The sequence below is a fragment of the Ictidomys tridecemlineatus genome, chromosome X (genome assembly GCF_052094955.1).
Source record: "Ictidomys tridecemlineatus isolate mIctTri1 chromosome X, mIctTri1.hap1, whole genome shotgun sequence".
Taxonomy (NCBI): domain Eukaryota; kingdom Metazoa; phylum Chordata; class Mammalia; order Rodentia; family Sciuridae; genus Ictidomys; species Ictidomys tridecemlineatus.
This window is the reverse complement of record NC_135493.1, coordinates 115,145,684-115,172,076: the sequence shown is the minus strand read 5'-3', so window position 1 is coordinate 115,172,076 and position 26,393 is coordinate 115,145,684. Positions and strand designations below refer to the sequence as shown.

The 26,393-nt window shown below is 37.9% G+C and overlaps 1 protein-coding gene across 4 annotated transcripts in view; it reads left to right on the top strand.

Moving 5' to 3' along the window:
* The window catches only part of Txlng (taxilin gamma), a 53,357-nt gene that overhangs the window by 9,875 nt on the left and 17,089 nt on the right, over window positions 1-26,393 (top strand). For all 4 annotated transcript variants that reach the window (XM_005316006.4, XM_021722948.3, XM_040291681.2 and 1 more), the window contains 3 exons: window positions 13,017-13,323; window positions 16,812-16,903; window positions 23,426-23,596. In XM_005316006.4, coding sequence (XP_005316063.1) covers window positions 13,017-13,323; window positions 16,812-16,903; window positions 23,426-23,596 — 570 coding nt within the window. The remainder of the gene's footprint in view (window positions 1-13,016; window positions 13,324-16,811; window positions 16,904-23,425; window positions 23,597-26,393) is intronic.

Here is a 26,393-nt window from a genome sequence, read left to right as displayed (position 1 = left end):
TGTCACCATACCCAGCTAATTCTTTCTTCATTGGAAAACACTTATTATGTTCAGACCGCATTCAAGGGAAAAGGAGGATCATTGAGATCATTGAGTGCCATGACAGAAGCTGCCTACCATACATGTTACCATAAGTAACTTTAAAAATAAAACAGCAAGGGCTGAAGTTGTGGCTCAGAGGTAGAGCACTCACCTAGCATGTGTGAGGTATTGTGTTCAATCCTCAGCACCACATAAAGTAAAATAAAGATATTGTATCCACCTATAACTAAAAAATAAACATTTTTATTTTATTTTATTTATTTAAAAATTTTTTTTTAGTTGTAGATGAACAGAAGACCTTTATTTTGTTTTATTTTTATGTGGTGCCAGGGATCAAACCCAGTGCCTCACACATGCTAGGCAAGCGTTCTACCACTGAGCCATAACCCCAGCCCCTAAAAAATAAATATTTTAAAAAAATAAATAAAACAGCGAATATTCCAAAATAAAAGTAGTGTTCTTTTACATTTTTTACATTTTTGTAGTTCTCTTTAATAGAAGTTAGCTGAATTCTCATATCTGTATCTGCATTTAATCTGTTGTAATATGCCATTAAAGTATATGAAGACAATCTAGACTTGAGTGTATATGTAGTCGAAATAGGGAGCATTATTGTAATAGCATTTTTTCATCATTGTGGGAATTCTTTGATTGGTTTCTCTTGTACAGTTCCTTATTTTGTATTGCTGGAGATGGAACCCAGGACCTCATGTATGTCAAACATGTGCTCAACCACTGAGATATACCCCCAGCCCTGTCTTATACATTTAATGGGTCTTTTTTTCCATGTATTATTTTGTAATACTCATTAGTCATTTGGAAAATACTAGTGTACTGAATTGTGTTGATCTTCCAAATGTTAACACATTTTGTTAAACAGTATTAAAAAAATCACATTAATCAGTCATCACTGATCTCATCAGAAAAGTGTTTTTAAGAATTGGGAAGCTAGCCAGGCATGGTGGTGCAGGCCTGTAATCCCAGTGATGTGGCAGGCTGAGGCAGGAGGATCACAAATTAAAGGCCAGCCTGAGCAACTTAGACCCTATCTCAACATAAAACTAAAAAAAGGACTGGCAGTGTAACTCAGTGGTAGAGCACACCTGGGTTCAACCTATACTGCCATGAAAAATAAAGGATACCAACAAAGATGTTGTGTCCACCGAGAACTAAAAAAAATAAAATAAATATTAAAATTCTCTCTCTCTCTCTCTCTCTGCCGAAAAATAAATATTAAAATTCTCTCTCTTTCTCTCTCTAAAAAAAATAGAATTTGTGTGTGTTTCTATTCCTTCACACAGAACTAAAACATAGCTACTTAAAGGCTGAGGTTTTAATTTATGTGTGTATTTATTTATAGCATTGGGGATTTAACCCAGGGGTACTTGAGCACTGAGCCACATTCCCAGTCCTTTTTGTTTTTTATTTTGAGATAGGGTTTCACTAAGTTGCTTAGGCTGGACTCCAACTTGTGATCCTCTTGCCTCGGCGTCCTGAGTTGCTGGGATTATAGGTGTGCTCCATCATCCATAATACTTTTATGTGGCTTAATCATGGGCATTTTAAAGTAAAGATGACTTTTTCTCCCTGTGAGTACATGGTTGTGGGGAAGACCAGTACTTTTATTATAGTTTAGTGCCACTGCCATGATTTGTTCTAAGGAGCCGACAGGTTTCTCATTACAACTTTTGCACCATCAGTGCAATTCTCAACACTGAAAAATACAAGTGATATTTATTATTATTATTCTATTATTAGTTGTAGGTGGACACAATACCTTTGCTTTATTTATTTATTTTTATGTGGTGCTAAAGATCAAACCCAGTACCTCTCGTGGGCTAGGCAAGTGCTTTGCCACTGAGCCACAACCCCAGCCCACATTTTATTATTATTATAAAAATAGTTTTTGATCTTGAAGAATACCTGGAAGAGTCCAGCAACAATACTTTGAGAACCACTGTCAGGTCCCCATGCCCCCTAGGTTTTTTCAGAAGTGGGGTCTGCTTTTCCCTGTTTTCTCCTTCCATAGGCTATTTTATTATAGAATAGGCTGATTTTTCTTGGACCTATTCAACACTTGTTTTTAACTTTAAAATGTGGTTCTTTAGGACATCCCCTGTAGAAGCATCTGTCTCCATGCAAGGCTCCATAAATATAGGTCTCAATGTCTTTTTCCTCTTATTTCCTACTCTGCTACCTAGTTTTTTTTTGGGGGGGTGGTACTAGAGATTGAACTCAGGGGCACTCAACCACTGAGCCACATTCCCAGCCCTATTTTGTATTTTTTTTAGAGACAGGGTCTGATCTAGTGGCTTGGCAACTCGATTTTGCTGAGGCTGGCTTTGAACTTGTGATCTTCCTGCCTCAGCCTCCCAAGCTACTGGGATTACAGGCGTCAGCCCCTAGTATCTTTGTCTACATAGCAAGGTCATATTCTCACCATCTTGGAATTGTAATGCTAAATTAATGTATTTAAAATATCTGGTAAATAGCAATTAGTGATGTTAGGTTTTGTTTTCCTTTTTTTCTTTCACTCAAAACTTAAGTCTTGGGCTGGGGTTGTGGCTCAGTGGTAGAGCATTTGCCTTGAGTGTATGAGGCACTGGGTTCAATTCTCAGCACCACATATAAATAAAAAAAAATAAAGGTCTATCAATAGCTTAAAAAATAAATAAATAAAATTGAAAAAAACACCTCAGTCTTGTGCAAGGTGTGGTGGTTCATGCCTGTAATCCTAGTGACTCAGGAGGCTGAGACTGGAGAATTGCAAGTTGGAGGTCAGCCTCAGCAATTTAGAGGCCCTGAGCAACTTAGTGGGATTATAGTCACGTGCCACTGTGCCTAGCCAGCTAACTAATTTATAGGCAGCCCACCTTTTCCCCAAAGATAATGTCATCTTTAGAGCTGTGATGGCTTGTCTCAAATTTTTGATAGTCCTGCCTCTCCAGTAGATGGGATCACAGGTGTGCACTACTTCTCCCAGCTATGGTTGTTATTTTAATTTCTTTTAAAATCTGGTAGGTAAAAGATGATACCTTAATTTGATTTGCATTTTGATTTGTATTGTTTTCATTATGAGCAAGGTTGAAAATGTTTTCCTATATTAGGCATTTTTAGTTCTTTAATTTTGACTTGCTTGTTCACAAACCCTTGAAAATGGGGTCTCTGTCTAATTTGTCAGGACTTCCTGTGCTATTTGGGCTAGTCTGGAGTTTTCAGTTGTTATTTACCATCAATCTTCTTCTCCTTTTCTTTTTTCTCATTATACTTCCTCACATTTTGCTTTCCTTAGATAGGCCTTTCCCATGCCAAGTTTGTGGAAAATTTATTTATTTATTTTTTCTTTTTTTTTTTGCAATACTGGGGATTGAACCCAGGGCCTCCCACATGCTAGGAAGCACTCTACCACTGAGCTATACCCAAACCCATTTAAAATTTTAATTTATTTTTTTAGGTACTGGGGATTGAACCCAAGGGTGCTTTACTACTGAGTGACATCCCTAGCCCTTTTTATTTTTAATTTTGAGACAGGGGAGAGCCTCACTAAGTTGCTGAGACTGCCCTCGACCTTGGGATGTTTCCTTCTGCCTCAGCCTCCTGAGTAGCTGGAATTATCAGTGTGTACCACCATGCCTGTCTATTTAGTATTACTTCTAGTTCTTTGTGATTTTCATTTTCATGTTTCAATCTTGATACATTTTGGAGGGGTGAGACAGATAGGGTACCATTTTTTCCTCTCTCCTATGCTTTAGTAGATACTGTAAATCATTTATTTCCTATACAAATTTGAAATGTCACATTTTTGATGTAGAAAATTCCCATGAATGGGTCTGTGCGATCTGCTTTTGAGAACAGTGCTATATAATTAGGATGTCTCAGACAAGTATTTCATGACTGAGAATAAATAAGATCTCACCTTTGGGAGTTCATATTTTAAGACATGAAGAATTTATCTTAAAGAATATAGGCATATTGTAGAAACATGTACACCAGAATCTAATTATATGTTACTTTACAGTAATGTATCATTTTATCTGTTAAAAATAAAAACCCTTTAATTTCATTTTATTCCTTTGTCCTAACAGTAAAATAGTCTACTATTTAAGGATGCATAATAAGCATTTTAAACACTTTGATCTAAAATGGTTAAAAAAGATTTTGAGATTAATGATTGATAAAGTATTAACTGTGGGGAAAACTTTGCTGTCTAGAATAATTCTTTGTAAGATTAAAATAGCTTTATTATATAAACTTCTAAATGACATATAAAGCTAGACATTTTTCTAATTTAAGTACATGAGAATGTAATTTTCTTAATAGGATTGTTTATAAAACTTTCAACGTTCTGGAAGAGTTTGGGGGGAGGTTTATATTAAAAATAATAGTAATAAGGGCTGGGGTTGTGGCTCAGTGGTAGAGCACTCAGCATGTGTGAGACATTGGGTTCAATTCTCAGCACCACATATAAATAAATAAATTAATTGAATAAAGGTCCATTGACAACTAAAAAATATTTAAAAAAAACAATAATAAGACCTGAGGATTATAGGGTATTTTTGGTATCTTTCACTATTTCCTGGTCTGGTTCTGCCTTCTTTGGCCCACAACAGGCATGCAAATATGGTTGCACATATGTTCTTGTCTTTACTTTCCCAGTTAGTTGTTAACAGCTGTTATGGTAAATTACTTGAAACAGGGTTGGAGGAGTTTTTAGAGATAATTTAGTTTATCCTAAAACATAAATTTAAAAAAAGCCCCTCAATCCTTTAAATAATTACTTCAAATTATTTAAAGACATTCCTACCCCAAAATTAGGCCTGTCTTGCCTCCTTAAATCTCTCAGAGTTAATCACTGCTAAAAATTCTACAGTAATTCCCCAATTTTTTCTAAATGTTTACTGGTATATATAGCATGCTATATATTTTTAGACATTTCATTTCTTAGATTTATTTTGTAACTGCATTAGTGATCTGTTAGACTTTGGACTTTCATTTCTTTCATTTTCCAAGGCGCTTTTTTTTTTTTTTTTTTTGGTACCTGGGATTGAACCCACATTTCCAGCCCTTTTTATGTATTTATTTATTTTTTTAATTTTGATACAGGGTCTTGCTAAGTTGCTTAGAGCATTGCTAAATTGCTGAGGTTGGCCGTGTACTTGCAATCCTCCAGCATCAGCTTCCCAAGCTGCTGGGATTACATTCATGTGCCACCACACCTGTCTCCTGTAGTCTTTTTATTTCCATGCAATCTTAGTTTTGAGAAGATATTATAAGTAGTCTAGGAATAGAATACTTCTTTATGTTTATTTGCAAAAGTTTACATGATAGTTCCTCTTTGCTCCTACAATTTATTGTTGATAAACTAGTGGCTACCCATTTTGAAGGCATTTCTTGGTAAGATAGTGAGTCATTTTACCTCCAAGTATTGAGAGAGTGGAAGGAAGATTGTGAAATGTATCCTTTGACCAGAGGTAGAAGCTGGGCTGGGGATGTGTTGAAGGCTCTAGTAAACACAATGCAATGGTGTCTTTCTCTAGTGTTTTTAAAACTTCTGCTACTGACAAGTACAGACTTGAAAAACAAAAAGTTGATAATTCTGTTTCATGATTTTGTCTACAAAAGGTTTCTATAATAAATCCAAACTGGCCGGGTCTGTGGCATTGCTTGCCCATAATCCCAGCTACTCGGGAGCCTGAGGCAGGAGGATGGCAAGTCTTCCTTAGCAACTTGACAAGACCCTATCTCAAAATAAAAATTAAAAAAAGGGGAGGTTGGGGCTATAGCTCAGTGGCCGAGCACTTGCCTAGCATGTGTGAGGCACTGGGTTCAATCCTTAGTACTACATAAAAATAAATAAATGAATAAATAAAATATAAAATAATTTTTTAAGGGTCTGGGGATGCAGCTCTGTGGCAGAATTGCTTACCAGGTGTATTCAAGATTCTGGATTTAATCCCCAGTACCACACAATAAGTAAATAAAATTTAAAAGCTCTTGTAAAGGTAACCTGTATTACCTAACTTAAAAGGTAAAGTCAGGCATGTTGTGAAAGTCCTTCCTGCTCCTGGCCACCACCCATTTAGTTTCTCTCCAATAGTATGTTTCTCTTTGTATGCTGCAAGAGATTCTATGTGCTTCTTTGCTCATAAATTCATACAGCTTCACCACCAGCATCTACCCCAAAAATCATGCATATGGTGCCTATGGTACTTTTCTTTTTTCCTTTTCATCCTGTCCTTACACACCAGTAATTATGCAAGTGCTTCATTCTTTTTTAACAGATGCTGTAGTACTCCATTGGGTGGATATACCACAATTTACTCATTGAGTCCATTATTAATTGACATTTAGGGTACTTCTGATTTTTTGCTACCACAAATAATGCTGCATATATATCCTTATATCCTTTTATAAGTATACTGGCTAATCTGTAGGAAAAATTGATAAGAAGTGAATTTATTTTGTCAAAGCATATGTGACTTGATGATTTTCCCACAACATATTATTATGAAAAAATTTCAGATATACAGCAAAGTTGAAAGAATTTCATAGTAATTATCCATTTTGCCACCACCCAGATTCTACCATTGATTTTTTTTTTTTGAGAGAGAATTTTTTAATATTTATTTTTTAGTTTTTGGCAGACACAACATCTTTATTTGTATGTGGTGCTGAGGATTGAACCCAGCGCCGCGCGCATGCCAGGCGAGCGTGCTACCGCTTGAGCTACATCCCCAGCCCTACCATTGATGTTTTACTGTACTTTTTCAGTTATCCATTTGTCTGTCCCTTCACCCAGAAGTATTTTAAGTGTATGAATGCTGAGGTTTACAAATACATGGAGTTCTGTAACCTATACCACTATAAAGATGTAGATCATTACCCAACGTTGCCTTGTAGAACATAGAACATTCTCTTGTAGAACGCAGAACATTCCCTTGTGCCTTTTCCCAGACAGTCCCTCCCCTATTGGACTCCTTAAGTGGTTAAGCCAACTTTTCCTTCCACCAGGAATGCTTGAGAGTCCCGCACCCTCGCCTACACTGTCCCAAGTTTTTTTGGTGTATGAAAAATGATATTTCTCTTATTTTGAGAAAAATTTGGCATGTTTATAAGTTGTTTGTGTTTAATTTTTATGAATTCTTGCTTTATATCCTTTGCATATTTGGGGGAGGTTGTAGGTCTTACCATTCTTTATTGCATTTGGGTATCAATTTATGATAATAAAAAGTTAATTTCAGAGCTGAACACGGTGGCATATGCCTGTAATCCCAGCCACTGGGGAAGCTGAAGCAGAAGGAACACAAGTTGGAAGGCGGCAGCATGGGCAACTTAGAGATCCTGTCTCAAAATAAAAAATAAGAAGGATTGCAGGTATATATCAGTGGTAGGATACATGAAGCCTAGGATACATGAGGCCCTGGCTTCAATCCTCAGTACTAGGAGAAAAAGGTTAATTTTTATCCACATGCTTAGAACTGTCAATAAAATGTACACATGATATGTTCTATGGTGCTTTTCAAGTGGCTTGTTATTAGTGCAAGTAATTTTCTTTTAGGATTTTTTTTATTGTAGGCATAATAAAAATTAATTGTAATAAAACTAGAAAATATAGCAAAGCAAAAGGAAGAACCACCTATAAAATTATACCATTTTAAGATAACCATTATTATCTAGATATATTTCCTTCCTACATTTTTCTTGTGTATGTGTATAAAATACATTACACATACTATTGTGTTATTCTTATATGCATATTTTGGAAGCATCTTTCCCTGTTATTAAATAGACTTTGATGGCTGGGCCAGGGCAAGGATGTTTATACAGAAGTAGACAAAGAATGGTTATGAAGCAGTAGATTGTTGTGGTTAGGAGTGTGAACTTGGAAGCTTAAATTGTGAGGGTTCAGATCTTTGCCCTATAATTTAGTGTGACCTTTGGCCGTACACTTTATGTTGCCATAGTTTATTTGTGAAGTGGAGATCATAATAGTACCTACTTCATGGCGTTGAGAATTACGTTAGCTAATGTAGGAAAAAGCTTACAGTGGTTGTCTGTATGTGGTATTTGCTGCACAAACGTTAGCTGCTACTGCTGTTGTCCATATGAGATTGTCCTGAAGAAAAGGCATATGGAATGCATATTGGAGAGGGAGGACAAAGTAGGAAATTTTATTGGCCATATGACACAGAATTCTCTGAAGAGATGAGGGCTGAGAAATCATTTCTAATTTAAATACATTCAATGAAGTTTTTGGCCTAAAAATTTGCTTCATATCCAATAGCCCAGGACAGGGTCTCAAGTAGATTAAAAATGAATAGTCCAGCCTGGGGATGTGGCTCAAGTGGTAGCGTGCTCGCCTGGCATGCGTGCGGCCCGGGTTCGATCCTCAGCACCACATACCAACAAAGATGTTGTGTCCGCCGAGAACTAAAAAATAAATATTAAAAATTCTCTCTCTCCTCTCTCACTCTCTCTTTAAAAAAAAAAAGATTAAAAAAAATGAATAGTCCTTGCATTAGAAAAATTGGAGCCCCTTTGTTCCTTCGTTCGTTCGTTCCTTCCTTCCTTTCTTCCTTTCTTCTTTCTTTCTTGGTACTAGGAATTGAACTGAAGTGTCCTTTACCACTGAACCACTTTCCCTGTCTTTTTTATTTTTTTGTATTTTGAGACAGGGTCTTGTGTGTTTTCCAGGCTGGCCTTGAACTTGTGATTCTTCTGCCTCAGCCTTCACAGTTGCTATGATTACAGGTGTACCACCATGCCTGGGTGGGGCCTGCTATTTCAAACATATTTGTACATTACGGTTTGAATCAAGCCCAGCTAGAATTGGGCTCATTCAAAAACAAAGATTTTTTTATAGAGCCAAAGGCTTTCATTAGCAAATGTAAAAAATACCACACAATACTACTGCATCAAAATTAGTTGCATGGGAAAGAATACTGTTTGCGTTAATGATAGAATAATAATAGTGGTGTTTTCTATAATGTGTGTTAGGGGTTCAGAGGTAGAAGGAATGTCTGGAAAAACTAAACAGAAATATTAAGTATAAACAGGAAATGGTGACATTAAGTTAGAAAGAAAACATGAAATGTGATGTTGGTGCACTGTTCAGATTAATATCCTTTTTTAAAGATGGACACAATATCTTTATTTATTTAATTTATTTTTTATATGGTGCTGAGGATCAAAGCCAGTGCCTCACATGTGTGAGGCAAGTGCTCTACTGCTGAGGTATAACCCCAACCCCTTATATTCTTATTTATGCTAAATGCCACCAGGTATAATTTTGAGTTACATCATTTGGGCCTTTCTCAAATCTTTTAAAACTGTATTTATTCTGCATATGATAATAGTAACTAACTTTATATACCTTTAATCTGATATCAAGAGTAGCTTTTAATTAAATCTTAAGGCATTTTGAGATAGGCGTATATATCGTGCCTTTTCTCTGAGGGGATGGAAAATCAGTAATGGGAAAAAATATTTGCTAACCATGTGTCTGATAAGAGACTAGTAACATAAAGAACTCTCACAACTCACTAGCAAAATAACAATCCAGTTAAAAAATAGGCAGTAGTACTCTTGACTATTGTGTAAATTGCAATTCATACATTTAGAAAAACATACAAATCAAAAATATTTGGGCTTCTTAATAAGTTTTCATAATGTGAGTAGCTGAATATGTGTGTTTCCTCTCTAGATCAAGAAATTGAATATTGGGGGCCAGGGTTGTAGTTCAGTGGAGGAGTGTTTGCCTAGCATGTGTGAGGCACTGGGTTCGATTCTCAGCACCACATATAAGTAAATAAAGGTCCATTGACAACTTAAAAAAAAGAAAAGAAAAAGAAATAGAATATTACCAAGCACCCAGAAGGCCCTGCCTATTTTTATATGTAAGTGGCTTTCTGTAGAACATACTCTTCTGTTACCTTTCTCACAGGTTTAGGTCTGTGAGACTCATGTGTTACTGAATCTCATTCTCATTGCTGGATAGTGTAAGTGTATTGCAATTTATCCATTTTCTGTTGATAGAAATTTGGGTTGGTTCCATCTTAGGGCCATTATGAATAGTGTTGCTTTAAACATTGTTGGCCTTTGGGCACACGTATGTACACACTTGGGTAGAATCCTGGGAGTAAAGTTAAATAGGTTAGAAGGTATTCATATTGCCTAAGAGTTTTTCAGTTGACGGTGCCAGTTTGTTCTTCCAAAAGCATAGAACTTGATTTATCAAACTAAGAAAGTTAAGGTTTTAGTTTCTTTGACCCCTCCCTTCTTTCTATCCCCTCCTACTCTAATACTTTAAATTATTTTTAGTTCTTCAATTGGATATGTTACAACTTGAAATAACAAATCTCTGCTGCTATTATTATTATTATTATTATTATTACTATTATTATTTTTGGTACCGGGGGATTGAACTCAGGGGCACTCAACCACTGAGCCACACCCCCAGCCCTATTTTGTATTTTACTTAGAGACAGTCTCACCGAGTTGCTTAGCACCTCACTATTGCTGAGGCTGGCTTTGAACTCGAACTCATGATCCTCCTGCCTCAACCTCCTAAGCCGCTGGATTACAGGTGTGTACCACCAGTCCAGCTCACTAATTTTTGTTTATTTGTGATGCTGGGCATTGAACCCATGGCCTTGTGCATGTGAGGCAAGCACTCTACCAGCTGAGTTATATCCCCCCCAGTCCCTCATTAATTGTTGAAAATAACTTTTGTCCAGCTTTGGCAAGAGATGGATATTAGATACCAACTACTTCAGTGGTATTATTCTGAAAGGAAGAAACCCTCATTCAGGGAGGAAATGTACCAAATTTACATTTGTGCCACATCACATGACCAAGGAGTGCTAACAAGTGGGAAAGCCTACATAAACCAATAGTGTTGACAATATGATAGAATAGAGAATAAGGTAAAATAACTGATTCAAAGAGGAAAAAAACCCCCTGGAATAAAGATATCTTAACATATTATGTGTATGTATTATTTAGGGCAGGGAAAGGGGATTGAAATACCCCCTAAAATTTTTTCTTCTTTCAGTTTTTAATCCCAAATAGTGGGGTTTAAACCCAGTGTACTCTACCACTGAGTCACATCCTCAGCCCTTTTTGTTTTGAGACAGGATCTCACTAAGCGGCTTACGGCCTGGCTAAGTTGCTGAGGTTAGTCTTGAACTTGTGATTTTTCTGTCTCAGCTTCTTGAGCTGCTGGGATTACAGGTGTGTGCCACTACTACTACACCTAGCTCCTTTTTTTTTTTTTTTTTAATTTTAAGACAGGGTCTCACTAAGTTGCCTAGGCTGTCTTTGAATTTGCAGTCCTCCTGCCTTACTCTTGCAAGTAACTAGGATTATAGGTGCACACCACCACACCCAACCAGCCTCAAAAATTCTATGGCTGGCCAGGCACAGTGGTGCACAACTGTAATCCCAGCAACTCAGGAGGCTGAGGCAGGAGGATCACAAGTTCAAAGCCAGCCTCAGCAATGTGGAGTCCTAAGCAACCTAGCGAGAATCTGTCTCCAAAAAGGCTGGCAATGTGGCTTAGTGGTTGTGGGCCCCTGGGTTCAATCCCTGGCACACACACCCCCCTCCCTATTTTTTTTCCTATGGCTTAACATGAGAGAAGTTTATTACTTGTTCACCTATTAGTCCAGTTGTGGGTTTTCTTTGCAGGGAGGTTGACTTTCCTGTGTGGGATTTAGGGGTCCACACTGCTTTCATTTTTTGGCTCTGCCATCCTGTACCATGTTGGAGACCTGCATTCATCCAGAGAAGGGAAGGAGGGATGGTAGAGAAAGAATATGTGCTTTTGAGAATGAAAGTCTGGTTGTAAAAGTGACAGTCATTACCTTTGTTCACATTCTCTCAGTGAGAGCTTCACACGGGAGCCCCATCTAGAATGTGAGTGGCTGGTATGTGTCCCATAGTGGCAGCTCCAGAGGATGGTATAGGAGCTAGCTTTTGGTGGATAGTTACCTAGTTATCTCTGCCATCCTGTCTTAAGGATAAGACCAGAATAATTAATGTTCATTGACTTGGAGACAATTTCACTTCTGTTAAGGTGTTCTGGTTATTTTTAAATGACTTTTTATAGTGAAATAACTAAAGATTTATAACCAAATGTTATTTTTTAGACCTGTTTTGGTACAACTTAGTTGTGTGATTTGTTTTAACTTTATTATTTTGTTTAATTTAATCTGGGTTCAGGGATCCAAACCAAGACATGCTACACATGCACTTTATCACTTAGCTATACACCCCCATCCCTTTTAAAATATTTTTTATATTCAGGATTGAGCCCAGGGACTCTTAACTACTGAGATACATCCTCAGTCCTTTTTTTAAAAAAAAATATTTTTTAGTTATGGATGAGCCTTAATTTTTTTAAAAATATTTTTATTTTAGTCGTAGATGGACACAATATCTTTATTTTTATTTTTTTATATGCTGCTGAGGATTAAACCCAGGGCCTCATGCATGCAAGGCAAGCACTGTACCACTGAGCTACAACCCCAGCCCAATGAACCTTTATTTTTATTTATTTATTTATATGCAGTGCTGAGAATCAATCCCAGTGCCTCACACATTCTAGGCAAGCGCTCTTAGCACTGAATCACAACCCTAGCCCAGTCTTTTTTATGTTTTTATTTTGAAGCAGAGTCTCACCATATTACCGAGGGTCTCATTAAGTTGCTAATTAAGGTTGGCCTTGAACTTGTGATTCTTCTGTCTCAGTCTCCTGAGTCATTGGGATAACAGTTGTGTATCACCACAACTGGCCTTTTTAAACTTGTAATTTATCTCAGTGAAACTTAGAAAGTGCTTATTTACTTTGATTTTACAAACCACCAAGAAAAAAATGCTGTCAAGCTATGATGTATCTGTCATTGGTTATAAATATGGATTGCATTTAATTTAACTTTTTCCATCTTTTTTTTTCTCCGTCCACTTTCCTCTAGTTTGAAATTAGCACAATGGAAGAAACTGGAATTTGTGGGCTAGGGGTGAAAGCTGATATGTTGTGTAACTCTCAATCAAATGATATTCTTCAACATCAAGACTCCAAATGTGGTGGCACAAGTAACAAGCATTCACTGGAAGAGGATGAAGGTAGCAGTGATTTTATAACAAAGAACAGGAATTTGGTGAGCTCAGCCTACCGGGCCCAGGAGTCAAGAGAGGAAATTCCTGGACGAGAAGCTCGAACAGATCCCCCTGATGGTCAGCAAGATTCAGAGTGCACCAGGAACAAAGAAAAAACCTTAGGTAATAATCTCTGCTCAGTGGTTGCACATTTTCACATACTGCTCATTTTACTCATATTTTCTGCAGCACAGTGGCCATGAACTTGACCTGTTGGGAGGTGTTTAGCTAATATACCTACTGGTGAGGTCAGTCTGCATGTCTGCTGCAGTTATGTTTAGGAGGCAAAAATAGCAGAGGAGGAAGTGTAGTTATTTCTCTTTAAAAAAATCAAAAGAGTTCGGGCTGGGGTTGTGGTGCTCACCTAGCATGAGCAAGTTTGATCCTCAGCACCACATAAAAATAAATAAAGGTATTGTGTCCAACTACAACTAAAAAAAATATTTTAAAAAAATCAAGAGTTCACTTTTTGGGGCTGCAGTTGTAGCTCGGTGGTAGAGTGCTTGCCTAGCACATGTGAGGCACTGGGTTCCATCCTCAGCACCACATATAAATAAATAAATAAAATGAAGGTATTGTGTCCATCTACAACAACAACAACAAAAAAGAGTTTTCTTGAAAAAATTAGGGGCCACCTTGACTGAAGTGGTATTTGACTTGTTACATCTTTAATGTAGTCTGACCAAAAATATGTATTTATTTGATCAGTTTCTTTAAAGATAAGGAACAAAACTCAAGAGACATCATAATGTTATCTGTAGTTCAGAAAGCGGGTCGACTAGCTTTCAGGGTATATTTTCTCTCCTTTGCTATGTAGCTTGCAGTTTAGATCAAGAATGTGACAGGCTAAATCTCATGAAGGAAATTTGAAAACCTATTTTATTTTAGTCTTATTGGTTGTCCCTCAGTTATTCTTGTTGTTTGAACCCAGGAGTACTTTGCCTCTGACCTATATCCCTTGTCCTTTTTAATTTTTTTATTTTGAGACAGAGTCTCAAAGGGTCTTGCTAAGTCTTGCCTTGAACTTGGAATCCTCCTACCTCAGACTCCCGAGTTGCTGGGATTATAGGCTTGTGCCACTTTGTCTGGCAGGAATATGAAAATAATTTTAATTCCTTACAAACAAGACATAATTTCTTAAATTGATAGCCCTAATTACATGTGTAAAAGCATGTAAGAGTTCCAGATAATGTAATCATAACCAAGCAATTCTGCATCTAGATATGTAGCCAAGAGGACTGAAAACGTGCATACAAGCTTTTATACAAATGTTCAGAGCAGCATTATTCATAACAGCCAAGAAGTGGGAATAATAAATTTATAAATAATAAATATCGAATAATAAACAGATAAACAAAATGTGGTCTGTCTGCATTATGGAATATTACTCAGCCATAAAAATGAACGAAGCATTGATACATCATACTACATGAATGAACTTAAAAACATTTTGTAAAGTGAAGTAAGTCAGACACACAAAAAAATCCACAATTGTGTAACTCCATTTTATATGTAATGTCCAGAATTGACAAATCTATGAAGACAGGGAAATAGATTTGTGATTGCCAGAGCTGGGGAGGATAGAGGAATGAGTAGTGACTGCTAATAGGTGTCATTTTCTTTTTAAGGTAATGAAAGTGTTCTGGAGTTAAGATAGTGGAGATGGTTATACAACCTTGTGAATATACTAAATTGTACACCTAAAAAGTGAATTGTACCTGGGCACTGTGGCAAGAGCCTGTAGTCCCAGCTAATCTGGAGGATGAGGCAGGAGGATCACTTAAGCCTGGGAGTTCAAGGCTATCCTGGAACTTTACAGATCTCATCTCTAAAAATAAATAAATAAACAAAATGAACTTTATGGTATGCAACTTATCTAAAAAAGATGGAATTTTCAATTCTTCATAATAGTATAAGTGACATTATGATTATTTCTGATCATACTCAATAGTCATGTTTTATTGCCTCAATGGGCTCAGGGAATCCTCCCACCTCATCTTCCTGATTAGCTGGGATCAGAAGCCTTTGCCAGCACCCCTGGTCTGAAAAATATTCTTTTTTTCCCTTTTCCTTTCATTCGTTCTTTTTACATTTATTTTTTAGTTGTAAGTGGACACAATACCTTTATTTTATTTTTATGTGGTACTGAGGATCGAACCCAGCGCCTCACACACTCTACTTCTGAGCCACAACCCTAACCCCTCCTTTCCCTTTATTTATTTATTTTTTTGTGATGCTGAGGATTAAACCTGGACTTCTGCATGGTGGTTCAGTGCTATACCACTGATGTATACCCCAGCCCAGAAGTATTCTTTCTTGAAATTGGCCTGCTTTTCCCCCATACTAGATGCCAAAGTTAGTTTGTTTGTTCTTTCTTTCTCAGTCCTGGGGATCGAACCCATGAATGTGTACTGCTGATCTACATCCCCAGCCCATTTTTTGTTTGGAGACAGGGTCTCACTACATTGCTGAGGCTGGCCTTATTATGAACCTCCTTCCTCAGCCTCTGGAATTGCTGGGATTATAGGCGTGCCCCCCTGTGCATGGCACCAAAGTCATTTTAAGATATATACATACATATATATATATATATATTTTTTTTTTTTTTAAACTTTGTTTATTTTTCTAATGTGGTGCCGGGGATTGAACCTGGTGCTGCATACATACTAGGCAAGCACTCTACCACTGAGCCACAACCCTGGCCCTAAGATATATATTTTAATGAAATATATTACATGTAAAAATAAACATTAAAAAATAAAAATGGTACCTACCACTCAGCTTGAGAAATAATATGTTATCACTTATCTTGAAGCACCATTTTTCTGTGTCCATACTATCCTGAACATGCCTGATCTCTTCTGAGACACCACTTGTCCCCTCCTGTCTCAGCTAACTGCCTCTCCCTGCCAAAGTCCTTAAAATACTCTTGTTAAGCTCTTTGTCCCAAGGGAAGAGCTATCTTGTGCTTTTATTTGTACTGACCTTGGCTAACACAAGGAATATGCTTAGTACATCACTAGAAGATAAGTTATTTAATTGCTCAAAGGAAAAAATATGGGTCACCAGTGATTGTATACATTTTGGATAGACAAGGCATAGTACCAACTGAAACTCCCTTTGAACTTGTTTCTGTAGTTGTACTTGGTTAGGAGGAAGCTTTTAAAAATATTCTGTGCCCTTTGTAATTTGCCCTTTGTCTTAACTTGGACATCAGAGGTAGGCAAGGGAATTTTCAACAAGTGTTCTTAGAAATAGCAGTGTTAATGAGTGAGTGAAGAAATTTGGGGTGTGGATGGTAGCCTGCTAATCCAAAATTTTAAAATAGCTTTTCTTTCTTTCTTTCTTTCTTTCTTCCTTCCTTTTTTGTTTTTTTTTTTTTTGTTGGTACCAGGGTTTAAACCCAATGTATCGTGCTTGCTGGGCAATTGCTTAACCACTGAGCCACACCCCTAGTCCCCAAAATAATTTTCTTAATTAAGCTTATTTCCAGTTGTAGATATGTTACTTTATTTTCAATATGAAAACATGGCAAGTGTTAGTAGAATTAGCTGATTAGATTCAATCATCTTCTTCTTCTGGGACTTATTTCTTATCTTGTTAATTATCAGGAAAAGAAGTTTTATTACTGATGCAAGCCCTAAACACCCTTTCAACCCCAGAGGAGAAGCTGGCAGCTCTCTGTAAGAAATATGCTGATCTTGTGAGTATTAAATCAAGGATGTGAGGGCCATATGAAATACAGCAAAATGTATGCCTTGATAATATCGATTTTTAAACTATAATTTTGCGTTAGCTTTAAATTATATTTTATTCTAAAATGGAAGGGGAGAATTGGATTTCTTGGGGCTTTTTGTTGATTGCCTAATTTCAATTTGCCAGGTAATAGATGGAGAACATTATAGTGCTGAGCTGTGGCATAGATTTTTTTGGGGTTTGTTTGTTTGTTTGTTTGTGTTGAGATGGGGGGTCTCATTACTGTTTCCTAGGCTGGTCTCAAATTCCTGGGCTTAAGTGATTGTTTTGCCTCAGCTTCCCACAGAACTGGGACTACAGGCCTATCTATGTCACCATACCCAGCTGGCATAGATTTTTTAAAGCTCGGTTTTAGAGTTCTAAGTCAGCCTTTTCATTGCTGTGTTGAAGTTGGGGGTATAGTGGTTCCTGTATTTAACTTTTCCTAAGGGAATTCTAGAGACAAAGGCTATAACCATTTGGATTGAAATTGTGGGTTAGATTAAATGGCCTCAGGAATATCTCAAGGAATTTATTTAGCATCTACTCTGTGTCACTTGTTCATTTTTCCATCTTCCAAAGAAATCAACCTCATCAAAGAGTTTGTTCTGCATTTGTTGTTTTAATTAGCATTAATATCATTTTGGAATTGTGAAAGCAGTCTCAATATGGAAACCCTGCCATCCTATTTTAATTGAAGAATTGGAAAGGCATAGAGTCCTTTGATAGAAGGGTTGTGGGAAACTTTTACAATGAATGTATATGGTAAAATTGTTGCCTTTTGTGAAATATTTAGGTGAATTATCATTAAATATTTTTATGTATTTTAATCTCTTATTAGCAGCTATTCCATATTATAAATTATTACTTTTTGTCAATGACCAGCCCAAAGAAATTAATTTTTATTGGCACATAACAGTTGTACATAAGGGTGGGATTTGTTGTTATATATTCATACATGCATACCATATGATATGATTTGGCCAACATCATTCCCCAATATTTCCCCTTTCCTTCCTTCCTCCCTTGCCTGGTCCCTTTACTCTATTCTGGTCTCCCTTCAATTTTCATGAGATTCCCCCATCCACCTTAAAGAAATGAATTCTGTTTATTGATTACTCAAAGAATGACTTCCTTTCCCTTAGTTTACAGAGTGGTCCAGGCCTACTCTGCTTGGCTGATATTCTGTAGTCTGGCACCTTCTACTATTTGGAGCAGTAGGAAATCCTGTGCATCATTGAAAGTGACCCTGCAAAGTTGGCAGAAAACACAATGTAGTGGATTGCTGGCTTCAGGAAAGGATTGCTTCCATTTGCTGTGGAAGCTAGTCCCCATTATCACCATTCACATGAGAAGAACCATGCAAGAAGTGATAGAAAAAGACAAAGACAAAAAAGGCAAAAGAAAGAAATGGGTAGAAGGATAAAAATCAGAAAAAGCAGTATAGAAGTGTAGCTGTTTGACTCAATGTCATGAGAATAGCAGACAACCATGAGTGGATTCAGAGAAAAAAGAGCAGATAGTCATCTAGGGTATTTCTTTTCTTTTTAGTACGAGGGATTGAACCCCGGGGCACTTAAGCACTGAGCCATACCCCCAGCCATTTAAAAAAATATTTTAACTAGAGGCAAGTTCTCACTGAGTTGATAAGTTGCTGAGGCTGGCTTTGAACTCATGATCCTCCTGCCTCAGCTTCCTGAGCCACTGGGATTACAGGTATGCACCACCATGCTTGGCTGGGATATTTCTTTGCAAGTGCACACAAATGTCTATAGCCTTACCACCTTCAGTGCACACAAATCATTGGGATTTTCATTAAAATACACACTCTGATTCACTAGGTCTGGGTCAGGCCTGAGAATCTGCACTGTAACAAGCTCCAGGGTGACGTGATGCTGCCAGACCTTGACTCATAACTTTTAAGTAGCAATTCCTGGTCCTAGGGTGTTTTTGTGTGTGGCTTTTGTTGTCACCCCCTTTTTTGTGGGAGGGGGGCAGGTATCAAGGATTGAACTCAGGGTCACTCAGACCCCTGAGCTCCATCCCCATCCCTTTTTTGTATTTTATTTAGAGACAGGGTCTCACTGAGTTGCTTAGTGCCTTGCTTTGCTGGCTTTGAACTTGTGATCTTCCTGCTTCAGCCTCCCAAGCCAGTAAGATTACAGGCATGCACCACCGGCTCGGCTGTTGTCATCATTTGTGCGCATGTGGTTATTGTTAAGCACTGGTATTAATTGCTGCATTCATTTTAGGATGTGGCACATTGAAGACTTGCCTAGTGAGTAATCTCTTTTTCTCGTAGGTTTGTGCTGAACGTATGAAAGATGAATATGTGCCATTTTCAGAAAAACCCTAAAGCTTTATTTTTTAAAACACTTCATTTAAAAGGTAGAGTGTACATGTTACATAGTAGTGAGACCACTTAAGGGATTAGCCTTTTCTCAAGGATTATTCCAACAGTTTCCCATTTGCCATGACTATCCCTGTCCTTTGGTGATGGAGTCATCTTGTATCATCACTGCTCATTACACTGGTGCATAGGATTGTTCTGTGGAGCAGCTAAAATCGAGTTTTTGCTCTATAATTGGGATAGTCCATTGGGGAGACCTGGTGACCAAACATGTTCACCAGATTTCATGGGCTCCAGAAATCTCATTATTTTGCTTTTAAGTGTGGATACCATTAACTTGATCCCTAAGTACTTTGTAATGCTATTCTTTTATATTCAACAGTTTATATAGATTAATATAGTGGTAATAAAAAATGAAATTGGGTAGGTATATCATTTTGTTATTCTTTTAGTCAGAGTATTTTGGCTATTCTTGGTCCTTTACTTTCTGCAAATTTTGAATTCATCTTAGTAGTCCCATTGGAGGATTTTTTTCCCTGATGGTGTATTGCTATGTGACTGGGGCTTGTTTTGAATTCCTGGGCTCAGGTGATCTTCCATTTGGGATTTTGGAGAGCATTTCATGGGATCAGCAAATGCATTTTGGGGGAATCTTGTTATCCCTAACTGGTTTTTGTTTGTTTTGTTTTGTTTATTGGCAGTAGTAGGGGTTGAACCAACCCTTTTTAATTTGAAGACGGGTCTCACTAAATTGTTGAGGGTGTCTTTGAACTTGTGATCTTCCTTCCTTAGCCCCCTGAGTAGCTGGGATCCTTATGATGTTAATGGAAAGTTAAAAGGCATTATCTTTGTGGGGAAATGAAAGTGGTTCCTTATGTACTATATTACAATTTCCAATTTTAAATGTTAAAAGTAAGGTTTTAAAAGTTTAGATATTATTTAGATTTATTAGTAGGTAAATATTTTCCCAGTCTTAGGTAAAGAAATGATTCCTCACTACATGGAAAGTACTGTCAGAGAAAAGATTGCACAAATTGGCTTTATTGAAATTAAGACTTCTCATTAGAAGACACCTAACAAAGAAGTTCCAAAGTGAGGATAACATATCTCCAATAAATATAATACCAGCAGAAGACTTAGTATCAAGAATACCCAAAAGGATACCTACAAATAACCCAGATGATATGAAAGAGGCATTTTATAAAAGTGGAAAAACAAAGATGCATAGATAACTTAAAGTCACATAAACATGAAGAAATGTTTTACCTTCTATAGTGATCAGGGAGATGCAGATCAAGATCACAACGAGATGCCAGTTTATGTTTATTGTAGTGGCATAAATTAAAAATCTGATGGTACTATGATTTGGATAGGATGTAGAGATCTGCATGATAGATATCTTACATATTGCTTGGGGGAATATAAATTTGTCAGCCATTCTGGAAAATAATTTGGTGATGTCATGTGAAACTGAACATTTAGAAATCATTGCCTAGCAACCCTGCTTCTCGTTTTGCACCCAAAAGAAATTCCTGCATGTGTATATGAGGAAACACATCTGAGAGCGTTCATACTGCTGTGACTGATAACGAAACCTGAACACAGTACTAATGCCCATTGATTAGAGGAAGGATCGATGAAGTAATGAAGTGTGTGCTGGTGGGAGGGGGGTGGCTTTTTGTGTGTATGTGTGTGGTGGTGCTGGGGATTGAATCTAGGGCCTGGAGCATTCTAGGAAGAGCTTTTCCATGAGCTAAAAGTGGAGATTTTACAACCTGTGGGCCAAATCCAGCCTAAAGCCTGTTTTTACACTACCCACAAGTTAAGAGTGGTTTTACATTTTGGGGGGGATATCGGAGGTTGAACCCAGGGGTGTTGAACCATCACTGAACTACATCCCCATCTGGTTTTATGTTTTGAGATAGGGTTTTGCTGAATTGCTTAGGGCCTTGCTAAATTGCTGAGGCTGGCTTTGAACTTGCAATCTTCCTGTCTTAGCCTCCCAGGCCACTGGGATTATAGGTGTGCACCACTATGCCTGGCTTGATTTTGCATTTTTAAAGTGTTTACTATATGGCCTGCCTTAAATATTTGCTTTGTGGCCCTTTGTAAAAAAAATTTGCTAATTCCCCGTCTATAGCTGCATGCCAACAATATGGACCTGTTTTAGAAGTAGTTGAGACATGTGCTAAGGCAGTCACCATTGGCCATGTGTGACTACTTAACTTTAATTTTTTTAGAGAGAGTGAGAGAGAGAGAGAATTTTAATATTTATTTTTTAGTTTTCGGCGGACACAACATCTTTGTTGGTATGTGGTGCTGAGGATCGAACCCAGGCTGCACACATGCCAGGCGAGCGCGCTACTGCTTGAGCCACATCCCCAGCCCCACTACTTAACTTTAATACAAATTAAGAATGATAAAATTCAGTTCCTCAGTTCTACTAGTCACCACAAAGTCAAAACAACTAAAACCAAAAAAGATATTTTTTAGTAGTATATATGATAAAATGAAGTAACATTAAAAAGGGAAGCAAAGGAGCTCGGCGCTATGGCACACGCCTGTAAATCCCAGTGCTTGGGAGGCTGAGATAGGAGAATTGTGAGTTCAAAGACACCCTCAGCAATTTTGCGTGCTAAGCAACTCAGTGAGACCCTGTCTCTAAATAACATACAAAAAAAGGACTGGGGATGTGGCTCAGTAGTCGAGTACCCCTAAGTTCAATCCCCAGTATCCCCCCCACAAAAAAAGGAAGCAAAGGAATATAACATAGTATTTAGGATTGGGGTCTCATTTTCAGGGTGGGCTGGGGAGCTACATACCCAGGGGCCGTTGTAGGCACTGTGAGCTGAACCTGCACTGCCACTCACAGTCCATGGGAAGATGACTTTTCACCTTTATTATTCAAGAGCAGTGATTTTCCGACAGAAATTTCAGCAAAGTTGTTTTTAATATCCGTAAGCTTAATGCTGGTGAAGATGCTAGATGTTTTGATAGACCACAAGATGGCACTCTTGCCCTTGAAATTGTGACTCAGCATCATTTCCTTCTTCAGTAAAAGCTGTACAGAAAGGTCAGTGAGGCTGCCATCTTATCTGCTAGTGTTGATTTAACCTTGAAATAGATTCATTTGCCTCAAACCTAAAATTGCAGCAATTCTTCTCGCTCATAGAGTGCTACTTTTATCGAGTTCTAAATTCTGATGATCATTTCAGTACAATAGTCTGTGGGTATTCTTTTAGAAGAATAACTCAGTGTTGGTTCCTAAAACATCAGCTTTTTTTAAAAAAAATAAAAGAATAAAGAGATAACATGGTGTGGTACTGCACATCTGTCATTCCGGCTACTCAGGAGGTTAAGGCAGAAACATTGCAAGTTCAAAGCCAGCCTGGCCAACTTACCTGCCCTGAAATAAAATTTTTAAACAAGACTTGCAATCCTCCTGCCTCAGCCTCTATAGAGTTTCTGGTATTACAGGTATGTGCCACTGTGCCTGGTGGAATTTGGGGCAATTTAATATCTCTGACAGCTCAGGTAATTCTTTTATAAAGCTTAGATAATAAAGCCGAATAGGGGGCTGAGAATGTGGCTCAGGCGGTAGTGCGCTGGTCTGGCATGCGTGCGGCCCGGGTTCGATCCTCAGCACCACATACCAACAAAGATGTTGTGTCCACCGAGAACTAAGAAATAAATAAATAAATAAAAAATAAATGTCTACTCTGCTTTGCCTCAGTTTCCTTTAAAAAAAAAAATAAAGCCGAATAGGATAATAAAATGTCATTGTAAAAATTAAGTATATCTAATGCCCTCCTTACCCCCAAAAAAGATTAAGATCATTTTTTCTAACCAATCTAAATTTGCTTACTTTCCCATTGCAATTGGAAAAGAAATGAGGCTGGGAATGTTGCGTGGCATGAAACAATTTAAATATGATACAGTTTGTGACATTTGGGGGTGGGGGATTACTGGGGATCTAACCTAGGGCTTCACACGTTGGGCAGGTGCTCTACAGCTGAGCTACATCCCCAGCCCTCTGTATGTGGCTTTTTGAAGAGTACATAGCCCTCACTATGATTCTCCAAGCCATAATGGTAAGGTTTTTGCTGTACTTCCTAAACATCAAGTCTTTGTTAATTTTAGCTGGAGGAAAGCAGGAATGTTCAGAAGCAAATGAAGATTCTGCAGAAGAAGCAAGCCCAGATCGTGAAAGAGAAAGTTCACCTGCAGAGTGAACACAGCAAAGCTATCTTGGCAAGAAGCAAACTGGAGTCTCTTTGCAGGGAACTTCAGCGTCACAATAAGACCTTAAAGGTTAGTTGGTTCATTTTCCTGTCTTTCAGGAGGGACTTAACTCTGCTGGTTTTATAATCACATTGTACCTATTTGAAATAAGTCCAGGTTTCTGCTTGGAGATAGAAATACTACCTTCCTTCTGCTTTGCTTGGACTGATGCCATGTGTGAGGTCAGTCAAATACCCCTTCCTGCAGCAGCTCCCCAAGGCCCTAGGCATAGGAGCACACAAAAAATGGACTTTCCACTGGGGGCCTTGGTGCACGCCTGTAATTCCAGTGGTTTGGGAGGCTGAGGCAGGAGGATCCCAAGGTCAAAGCCAGCCTCAGCAACTTATCGAGGCCCTAAACAACTCAAGAGACCCTGTCTCTAAATAAAATACACAAAAGGGCTGGGGATGTGGCTCAGTGGTTAAGTGCCCCTGGGTTCAATCCTCAGTACCAAAAAAAAAAAAAAAGAAAGAAAAAGAAAAAGAAAGAGGATCTTCTGATGTGGGAGCCATTGATTTCTTCTTTGCTTTCAAACCCTTGGATTTAGATCTTAATTAAGATAAATGGTATCTTTTTCTCTACAACATATCATTTTGAAGCTGGGCACAGGCGTGTTTGTAATCTCAGTGACCTGGGAGGCTGAAGCAGGAGAATGGTGAGTTGGGGACAGCCTCAGCAACTTAGCAAGACCTTGTCTCAAAATAAAGTTAAAATGGGGGCTGTGGCTCAGTGGTAGAGGGTCGCTGGGTTTAGTCTCCAGTACAAAAAGAACAAAAGCATTTTGGTAACTGTTTAGGCATGTAAAGGTCTTTTGATACTTGTATCCTACCAAGAGTTGAAAGTAAGCTATTATTTATTTTATTTTTTGCAGTGTGAGAGATTGAACCCAGGGCCTTGGGCATGATAGACAAGCGCTCTACCTCTGAACCATAACCCCAGTTCTAAAGCAGTCTTTATTTTTAATTTTTTATGTTCATTATAGTTTTACATAATAACAGGATTCATTGTGATGTGTTTATACATGTACAGTTTACAGTTTGGTCTATTTCATTCCTTCTTACCCCTCTCCCCTCCCCTCCTCCTTCCCCAGATCCCCTTCTTCTCATCTACTAGTCTCTTTTCTGTTTTGATGAGGTCCCTTTTCTTTTTTCTCACTAGCTTTCACACACAAAGTTATAACTCTTGGCTTTCTGAGTCTGGCTAATCTCACTTAGCATAATATTCTCTGCTTTCATCCATTTTCCTGCAAATAACATCATTTCATTCTTTATAGCTGTGTATATGTACTACATTTTCTTTATTCAGTCTTCTGTTGATGGGCACCTAGTTTGGTTCCATAATTTAGCTATTGTAAATTGTGCTGCTGTAAACACAGGATGCATGTAATGCTATAGTATGCTTACTTTAATTTAGATTTAGGGTAAATACTGAGGAGTGGTATAATTGGGTCATATGATGACACCATGCCTAGTATTTTGAGGAACAATCCATACTGGTTATAGTCCATAGTGGTTATACTAATTTATAAATTATACTAATTTATAATCCACCAGCAGTGTATAAATGTTCTTTTCCCTTGCATCTTCACCAGCATTTATTTGTATTATTTTTGGGGAGAAGGTACCAGACATTGAACCCAGGGGCACTAAACTACTGAGCCACACCCTAAGCCCTTTTTATATTTTATATTTTTACATTGGAACAGGGTCTCACTAAGTTGCTTAGGGCCTTGCTAAGTTGCTGAAACTGGCTGTGAACTTGCGATCCTCCTGCTTCAGCATCCCTAGCTGCTGGGATTACAGGTATAGACCACCGCACCTGGCGACTATTTGTATTCTTGTTGATTGTCATTCTACTGGTGTGAGATTAAACCTTAGTGTAGTTTTGTTTGCATTTCCCTCATTCCTAAAGAGATCAAACGTTTTTCATTTATTTGTTGGCCATTTGAATTTCTTTTGAGAAATGTTGATTCGGTTCATTTGCCCATTTATTGATTGGGCTTTTTTTTAATTTGCTTTAACTTTTGTGTAGGTGGAGTAGTGGGGATTGAATCCAGGGATGCTTTTACCATTGAGCTATGTACCCCCACCCCCCGCCTTTTTGAGACAGGGTCTTGCTTAGTTGCTGATGGTGGGCTCAAACTTGTGATCCTCTTGCCTCCTAAGCTACCACACTCAACTTGAGTTCTTTATATGTTCTGGATATTAATCCTTTTAGAAGAGTCCTGGCAAAGATGTTTTTTCCATTCTCTAGGCTTTCTCTTCACTTTTTTTTTTTTTTTTTTTGCTGATGGTTGAGATTGAACCCAGGGCCCTGCACACTCTACCACTGAGCCCCATCTCCAGCCCAATAAGTAATCTGTTTTTGAGTTTTTTAATATTTGTTTTTTAGTTTTTGGTGGACCCAACATCTTTATTTTATTTTTATGTGATGCTGAGGATCAAACCCAGCACCCCACGTATGCCAGGCTTAAGCCACATCCCCAGACCAATAAGTAATCTTTTAAAAATAAGGATTCCATTTGTCCTTTTAACTCCTCCAGAAGTAGAATGTGTGACCCAGTGAGTAAGCTACAAGAGGAGGTCTTATCTCCAGGTTGATGTAAGATGATGCCCTAAATACCCAGTGAGGCAGGAGAAGCTCCTCTCTTATATTTTGTCACAGTGGATTTTTGATGTTATATTGTACTTATAACAGGACAGATCTGAATCTCATGTTACCATTTACTTTGTGAAATTATCTTGCCCTGTTTTTTATGGGGGGGGGGTACGGGGAATTTAGAACCCAGGGTGCTTAACCACTGAGCCACATCCCCAGCCCTTTTTTA